The sequence below is a fragment of the Salvia splendens genome, chromosome 22, assembly GCF_004379255.2.
Source record: "Salvia splendens isolate huo1 chromosome 22, SspV2, whole genome shotgun sequence".
Lineage (NCBI taxonomy): Eukaryota > Viridiplantae > Streptophyta > Magnoliopsida > Lamiales > Lamiaceae > Salvia > Salvia splendens.
Genome location: NC_056053.1, coordinates 17,882,148 through 17,891,535, shown reverse-complemented (window position 1 = coordinate 17,891,535; position 9,388 = coordinate 17,882,148). Strand labels below are relative to the sequence as shown.

At 38.3% G+C, this 9,388-nt stretch overlaps 1 protein-coding gene across 1 annotated transcript; it reads right to left on the bottom strand.

Annotated features, from left to right (window-relative positions):
- Positions 1-4,735: 4,735 nt before the first annotated feature.
- LOC121786006 (phospho-2-dehydro-3-deoxyheptonate aldolase 2, chloroplastic-like) lies at positions 4,736-7,892 on the bottom strand. Its single transcript, XM_042184511.1, has 5 exons — positions 7,283-7,892; positions 6,525-6,802; positions 6,127-6,403; positions 5,783-6,028; positions 4,736-5,161 (listed from the first exon to the last, which is right to left on the bottom strand). The coding sequence occupies exons 1-5, from the start codon at positions 7,796-7,798 to the stop codon at positions 4,907-4,909; spliced, it is 1,572 nt and encodes a 523-aa protein (XP_042040445.1). The 5' UTR covers positions 7,799-7,892; the 3' UTR covers positions 4,736-4,906.
- Positions 7,893-9,388: the final 1,496 nt, after the last annotated feature.

The window sequence follows — 9,388 nt, the reverse complement described above, 5'->3', positions numbered from 1 at the left end:
GACGATAGATTTTGTCCATTTGGCATTGTTTAGGAGGTGGAAAATACAATTTTGGGGACGACGGATTTTTGGATTTTGTCCATCTTACTTGAAATTCGCACGGTACTTGAAATTCAATCGATTATTACTGCTGATGCGTTATGATGCTCATCATTGTTGACACCAAACTTGAGTTCATATATTGTGTGATTTCAGCAGATGGTTGACCTTCTTGGCGTGAGTCGAAGGCCAAAGCTTGTTAAAAACAGTGCTAAACTTTAGGAACCACTAACTGATGTTATGCTTTGTGGCAGATTTATTTAGTTTGTTATTGTTTTTATTTTGTTTTAGATTTTAGGAGTCACTCATTATGTAGAGTGATTTAGTAGCAGATTTAATTTCAATTATTTTTCTTTTGTTAGTGGCATATATAAAGAGTAGTAGAGAGTTTTTAGGAATTTGTTGAGTAGTTCCCTATAAATTTGTACTTGGAAGCTTTCAATACACACCGATTTTCTACCATCATTCTCCTTTGTTATAAAGCTGATCGTACCTAACGTAGTTGGACATTTTGTGCTGTACAACTTTGGATAGAACTCCATCTAGGATGTTTGGTGACATTTTGATAATTTTATTCCTAAACAGAAGGACACATAAGTTTGGATGTGTTTGATAAAATGGTAAGTAGGTGTATCCCTTTGTCCCTATTAAATGTCCTATTTTTGCTATTTAGCGTTTTTTCTTCGTTAAGAATCTTATTTCACTTTTACAATAAATGGTAGTAGGCATAACAATTCAATTTTTTCCAATCTTTTTTAATTGTTCCCAAAAGATCGTCAAATGTTTAAGTCATTTTTTGCTTTTAGTTCATTTAGTCCATAGAAGGATAATAATATACACATTTGGGCCTATTACATTTATTCTTTTACAAGTCCACTTAATTTTCTTGAGGAAGCCCATTTATTCTTTTTGAGCCAAGTCAACTTCATTATTTCTGCAAATCAGCCCAATTGCCCCTAAATCTGTCGTGTGTTTTTCACAAATCTATTTCCACATGATTGAGATTACATATATAAGATAGTCTAGAGGGTGTCAAATTAGACAGAAGGAACATATTTTTTAGTCCGTGACTTTATCAAAGTATCATTTTAGGTCCGCGAACTTTGAACATATTATTTGAGGTCCGTCAACTATGAGTTAATATCAATCGAAATACTTTTTACTATTTCCAAGTTTTTTCAGAAAATATCCTCAATACCTTTAAGGGTGCATATTTTTAATAAACTTATCACATGCTCATATTTTTTTATAAATATATTTTCTATATATTTTTGATGAATTTTCTAAATATAATTTGACCTTCAATATTATCACTTAATTTCGTGACATGCAAGAAAAGTTCTTCTTCATATAATTAAAGACCTTCTTCGTATAATTAAAGACTTTGAAAATATTTTTGAGGTATGGATATTCATAAAAATTAATGTCACAGTCAATATATGATACTTGAATATTGATAAATATCTTTACTATATACTTTTGACGGTATATTTTTTACAGTATATATATCAATATTCAAGTATCGTCTATTGAGGGTGAAATTAATTTTTACGAGTTTCCATATCTCAAAAATATTTTAAAATTCTTTAATTATAAAAAGTTGTTGAATGAACTTTTCCTGCATATCACAAAATTAAGTGATAATATTAAAGATAAAATTATATTTAGAAAATTCGCCAAAAAAATATATAGTAAAAATATTTATAAAAAAACATGAGCATGTGATAAGTTTATTAAAAATATGTACCATTTAAGGTATTGAGGGCATTTTCATCCAAAAAACTTGGAAATGGTAAAAAAAAGCACTTCGATTGATACTAACTCTTAGTTGACGGACCTCAAATGATATTTTCGAAGTTCGCGGACCTAAAATGATACTTTGACAAAGTTCGTGGACCAAAAAGATGTTCCCTCAATTAGATATACATAAATACTCGACCCCAAAAATCGCGTACTCGATCCCAAAATTTGGCTCAACTCTATACCCGACACTTATCCCAACACTTATTTTGGTTTCATTTTTATCCTATACGAGTAATAGAATACCCAAAATCTCAAAATCGGGTCAAAATTTATAAGACATTAATAATCCAAAGAATTACCCGACTCACACAACTCTAATTATCTACAATCAAATATCTACAAAATTAGATGGGTAACCCGACTCACAAAATCCTATGCGATGCACAAAAATTAAAGAACCATATATAGAAAATTCAAATCTTACGTGGTAGTCATGTCAAGTACTAGTATCATTTATACCAAAAAAAAAAGTCGTTTTGTATAATCTAACATTCCCAAATGAATTCCCAATTCAATATACCAACTTCAAGAAATTCGATTTTAACATGATCATTATCGTGTACTTTTCCATCTCCTCGTGTTTCCTATTAGAGCATTAGCACTGGGCTCCCTATAGGGAGCCCTATGCACCGCCACATCATCATTTTATCCTCCTACCCTTTCACCTTCAGTGAGGCACCCTATAAGTTGCCCTAAATACCTCCCTATAAATTTCACCATTATTTTGTTAATTAATTTAAATGTTTTCAAATATGTCAATGCAAAATAATCAAAAAACACAACGATTAATTATAAATGGAAAATCCTACATTGATTAAAAAAAGTTACACGAGTTAGAAATGAAAAAAGTTGACTACTCTACAAAAGTCTTAACTAGCTCATCGATCATCCCCTATAGGTATTCGGCTTCGGCCGGGTCCTGACACTCTATGAGGGCTTTGTGCGTGCCCAACAACGTCCTCCGGTTGGCAGCTGCTGCCAACTCCGTGTAGGCAATTGACATCAGGGTCAGGGTCGGGGTCGGGATCAGCGATGGGGGCGGCCGCGGCTTGTGAGGAGGATGTCGCATTCGCCTTCCCCTTGTTCTTCGCAGCATTGACGCCAAAGGAACGCCGGGAGGACACCGGTGTGCCGGAACTCTCTTCCTCCTCGTACATTGTCCGATTGAGGTCCACCGGATAGGCGCCGCTTTTGCTGCTCGTGTAAGCACCAGCTTCGGTGGTCTTCGTTCTCTTTGGAGCAGCCAATGGCAGAATCTCGCCTTGGAACTTCTGCTTGTCCTTCAAGAGTACCTAGATGTTGAAATGCTTGAAGTCGTCGTACAATGACTGGTACGACAAAAGCGCTCTATCGCGCACATCGCTTAAACTCTCGCCGCTTCCCTACTCCCTCAAGCACTTCTCGTACTCCGCCGAGAACAGGTTGACTTGTCTCTTCACTTGATCCCAGTGCTTGCGGAACTGCTCCCTATGGCGCTTGTACGCCCTCGGCGGCTTCGCCTTATTGTAGCGCTCAACGATGCGATCCCAGTACGTAACCTTCTTTTGGTTGTTCGCAAATACCGGGTCATCCGAAATATCCATCCAACACCTCGTCAAGACGAGGGTTTCATCCGGTTGGTAGTTCATCCTCCCATGGGAATACTCTTCATTCGTTTCCGGAGGTGGCAACTTGTAGGCCCGGTGCCGGTTCCGCTTCTTTCTGGCGGGGGCGGCGGCGGAGAGCACGGCGGGGCGGGTTGGATATGGCTCCATGTCGGACAGACCATACGAATCCGTACTGAATTCGGGATTGTACTGCGTGTTGGAGTCGAATGGCCGATATTCGTCTCTGTACCCGGCCAACATGCACCACCACCAAACATCGGACTATTCGGACTTGGGTATTCACCGGAATCCATTTTATAGTGTAATTTGATAGTGGAAATGTGAATGGAAATGTTAAAAAAGAATGTGGGGTAGGGGGTATTTATATATAATAAATTTTGAATTAAAAAAAAAGCGTTGTATCGTCCGCGTCACCCACATCCTCGTCGCCCACAGTGGGCGACGAGGCATCGGGCAGCCTATTGTCTGCCCCATTGCGGATGCTCTTAAGACCATGTTTATCAGCAACCCCCAACTCAACCCAACCATCCACTTTTTCAATATTTAATTCATTTCTATCTCCTCCACATCATCTTCCACATCATTAATGTTCATCCAACCCAACCACACATATTTCCATGGTTTATCAATGACCACCCAACCACACTATTATATATTTATTTTTATATTATTTTTTTAATACTATTATTATTACATGAAATACGAAATTGAAAATACATAATTAGTGTTCATATATTATTCTTATCATCCTCCATAGCTAGCAATAAGAGAAACTAAAAAATATGAAATTCTATTAAACAATAAGGATTATAGGAGGAGAAATGATAATATTTTTTTGTGTGCAAAACTATAGCAAATGTGGTCTCCATTTATAAAGGAAGAAAAATTATTAATTTTGGTATAATTTTTATAATTTTTAAATATAATATATTAAAGATATATAAATTATTAAAAATAATAATATCAGCCAATGAAATTGTGCCATTTGACACAATCTCAATGGCTGAGTGGTGAAAGGGGAGGAGAGAGAGAGTAGAGACCTTTGGGTCTGTCTGAAGAGAGAGACATTTATTTGATTTTCTTTTTTTCTTTTAAATGGGAGTATGACATGGCGGTCGACCCATGTGACCGATAAACATAGTCTAATCTCACTTTTCATTCATGTCATTGCAGATGCTCTTAATCTCACGTTTCATTCATGTCCGAAAAGCGAAGCACAATAATAAATTATATATTTATCTATGCTAATAATATAGCAGACACGATATGAAGAGGGACCACAAGAATGAAGGCAACCACATGACTTATTCAATAATAATTCAGAAAATCACTGTAAATTCACAAAAGAAACATAAATTCCACGTGACTTCTACAACAGAAACAAACATATTTTGAGTAGGTGAGCAGGTTGTTGTAATTTTTTATCTGGGCTTTTTCGGCGGATTCACATTCAAAATCTAGGACAGGAGACTGTGAGATGCCATCCTCTTCTTCCTTAACCTCTCCGAAACAATGAAGGCCAGCTCCAGCGACTGCGACGCGTTCAGTCTCGGGTCGCAGTGGGTGTGGTAGCGCGAGCTCAGATCGTCAAATGTCACAGTCCGTGATCCTCCAATGCACTCCGTCACATTCTGTCCAGTCATCTCCAAATGGATTCCACCAGCGTGGCTGCCTTCTTGCTCGTGAACGTCGAAGAATGCCCTCACCTCGGCCTGCATTTAGTGAAGCTCGATAAGTAATTTGAACTCGAGTGATAATTTATTACAGTGCAGATCTAGATAGGAAGACGATGAGACACCCGAGGTTAAAATATTCAACGACGAGAATATTCTTAGCATAAGCAACTTGTCAAGGATGGCCTACTTAGATTTAAATAATTCATGTGGCAAAATGAAGAAAGCAACAGCTCAAATAATGGCACGCACCTAATTATATTGTTCAACTACCTCAACTCAACTACGTGGTTAAAAGACGTAGTAGCTCGAGATATTTTAAGTAAACACAAATTTTTTTTAACGATTCAACCATTCTATCAATTGGCATAATCAAAATTGGTAGAATCTTTGAAAAGAAACCTTACACGCTTTCTTCAAGGCACTATTGACTAATGTTGATGTCAACAATCTACCAACATTTCGGGTTTTTCTCCGTACAACATAATGTTTCAACTGGTGTTTTATTAGACCAATATATATGCACATCTTGTGGTTTAAGTCCAATACATGTGGCAAGCATTAACAGAATGAAGTAATGACCAAGTTCGACCTTAGGTACGTTATAGACAAAATATTATGGTATTTGCATAAGACGACGAGGAAAGAAAGCGAACATACCAAGATTGCATCAAAAGGACGGGTTTTGAGTCCGCAAGGTGCCTTGATGGTGTTTCCATGCATAGGGTCGCATACCCAGGTTACAATTTGGCCGGCTCCACGGACTGCCCTCACCAAATGAGGAAGCTTAACTCTCATATTCTCAGCGCCCATTCTGACAATGACAGTAATTCTTCCAGGCTTGTTGGTTGGGTTCAAGATGTCGATGAGTTTAGTAAGTTCCTTCGGGTCCATCTTCTGGCTCACCTGCAAAATGGATTCCGTAGATATCTTAGCTTGTTGCCTAAATTGATTGAGAATTGGTAACTCAGAATTACTTCTATAACTGTGTTAAAGATTGCTACCTTGATACCGAGAGGGTTAGAGACTCCTCTCAAGAATTCAACGTGTGCACCATCAAGCTGCCTGGTACGTTCACCGACCCAGAGCATGTGGGCTGAGCAGCCGTAGTAGAGACCAGAGGTTGAGTCTTTACGGGTGAGCGCCTGTTCATAAGGAAGCAGCAGACACTCATGGGAAGTCCAGAACTCAGTTGTTGACATCACAGGGTGGTCGATTGTGAGTCCAGCAGCCTCCATGAACCCCAGGGCTTCATCAACCCGGTGAGCCAGTTCTTGATACCTATTGAACAATTCAAACATGGACTTTTAGCAACTTGAAAGGACAAAATAGTGTATCATTTAAAAAAAAATTACACGACGAGATCAAACTATAGAACTCTGATCGTTTCAATGCCACACACCTGTCGCCCTGTTCGCTGTTCTCGACAAAATCAAGATTCCACTGAGTAACTCTCTGCATTGCAGCGTAACCTCCGGTGGCAAAGGCCCTGAGAAGGTTAAGGGTCGACGCAGACTGGCAGTAGGCCCTGATCATCCTGTTAGGATCCGGGATTCTTGATTTCTCAGTGAAGGCGTCACCGTTGATGTTATCACCCTTGTAGCTAGGCAGCTTCACTCCATCCTTTTCCTCCATAGGGTCCGATCTTGGTTTGGCAAACTGCCCAGCCATCCTCCCAACCTATTGAAAACCATACACAAAATTGTCAGTCACTGTTGATTAAGCAGAATCTGGAAATTTGAATCCTCAATAACTTTAACTCCTAAAACAAGAAGGCATGGAATGCCAAAATCTATATATTAATGGCTTGTTATACTCATTTAAAGCAAATGTACGTCAACCCAATAATGAATTATACCAAATCCCCAAACAGAACGGGCTCTACTAGCAACCTAAATCACCGATTCTGTTTCAGACTTTCATTCGAATAGAATGTTTGCATGAAAACACTGAAATCCCCAAATTGCAAGCAGATCTAGCTTATGTGCATTGAATCAATCAAAAATCGGCCTTAAAATCTGGAGAATACAATCATTTTTTTACGATCATCGTTTCGCTAGCTACTGATGTAACTACTTCAGATCTAAACACAATTATTCGAAATCGAATCGTCAATCAATAGATTCCATTCAAAAATCGACTTAATTAACATATTCATACCTTGATAACCGGCAATTGGCCTCCGAAGGAGAGGACGACGCTCATCTGGAGAAGAATCCTGAAGGTATCACGAATGTTGTTAGCACTGAATTCCTTGAAGCTCTCAGCGCAGTCTCCGCCCTGGAGCAGGAAGGCCTTTCCAACAGCCGCCTCGGCGAGACGCTCCTCGAGGCTCCGCACCTCTCCGGCGAACACCAGCGGCGGGTACGCCGCCATGGTGTCGAGCACCGACTCCAGCTCCGCCGTATCGGGGTACTCGGGGAGCTGCAGAGCGTTCTTCGTCTTCCAGGTCTCCGGTGTCCACTTGGCGGAGGAGGAAGTCGCCGCCGCCGGCTTCGCCGCCACCACGGGGGACTTCGCCGGCTCCGCCGCATGCACGGCGGAGATGTGGCGGCGGGCGGCGGTGGAGGACGGGGCGCAGGCGAATGAGGGGGAATGGGAGACGCCGGGGAGGAGAGCTTGGGATTGGATGGCGGATTTGGAGGAGAATGCGGCGGTGTTCGGAAAAGCAGCCATTGTTAACTTTTTTGATCGGAGTTTTTTTGCTCTCGCTCTGCAAGTGTGTGTTTTGGGGGAAATGAGAGAGAGAGAGAGAGAGATGTCTGCAAAATGCTGAAATGCAGAATGGCTTTTTATTTTCCCTTTTTTTTATTTTTTAGTTGTTTTTATTTATTTATTTATTTATGTTTATTTTTTGGTTGGTGAAATCTAAAATGGAGTTGTCAAACAAGTTTTTCAGAAGGTTAGGTGTCTGCTTCTTCAACAAAGGAGGTTGTTGGAATTTGGAACTATTTTTTGAAGGGAACATCATTTTTGGTCCACGAACTTTACCAAAGTATCATTTAGGTCTTTGAATTTTGAAAATATCATCTAAGGTCCATTAACTATTAGGTAATATCATTTGAAGTACTTTTTACTATTTTTAAGTTTTTTTGGATGAAAATACCCTCAATACCTTAAAGGGTGTATATTTGTAATAAATTTATCATATATACTCATATTTTTTTATAAATATCTTTACAATATATTTTTGCAAAATTTTCTAAATATAATTTGACCTTCAATATTATCATTTAATTTTGTGACATGCAAGAAAAGATCTTTATTCAATTTTTTATTATTAAAGAAAAGTTCTTTATTCAATTAAAAAAATTAATATAAAAAATTGAAGAAGCAATTTTACTTGCATGTCACAAAATTAAGTGATAATATTTAAGGTCAAATTATATTTAGAAAATTAGTTAAAAATATATTGTAAAGATATTTATAAAAAAATATGAGTATACGATAAATTTATTAAAAATATATACACTTTAAGGTATTGAGGGTATTTTCGTCCAAAAAAACTTGAAAATAGTAAAAAGTATTTCAAATGATATTAGTCTATAGTTGGTGGACCTCAAATGATATTTTCAAAGTTCACGGACCTAAAATGATATTTTGGCAAAGTTCGTGGACAAAAAAAGATGTTCCCTCTTTTTTTAATTGAAATGATCACAACAATTTTATGTGAACTCGCCTTTTAAAATGATACAAATAAATTGAGATTAGTCAAAATGAAATTTGGCCATGTTGGAGTATAATCTCACAATCACCGTTGGATGCAGCAAGCTAAAATCAATGTCATTCTCAACAGCTGCAGATTTGTTAGAGGTTGAGCTCGTTCAAGATTTTATTGAGCTCGGCGTTTTATTGAGCTCGGCGTTTTATTGAGCTCGGCGTTTTATTGAGCTCGGCATTTTATTGAGCTCGGCGTTTTATTGATCTCGGCATTTTATTGAGCTCGGCATCATGCAGCACTTCGGCATGTTGATGCAAACCAAGAAACGGGAAGTAGCCGTTGGAACAGTTATAACTGGTTTGTTAACTAACATCTCAAGAGAGCCGTTGGAGGATGAAGGGACTGATATAAAGCAGACGAAGGCTGCATCTGAAATAGTTAATCAGCTACTTTGATATTCAAGAAAAGAGTCTCCAAACTATCACTTGATTAGTTCTCGGTTTAGAATTAGATTAGAGGTGTTGAGTTCTTGGAGAGAGTTCTTGAGTAATTGTAAATCTCCGCATATTTCTCAATATACTGAATCATATTGCCTTTGGCCGTGG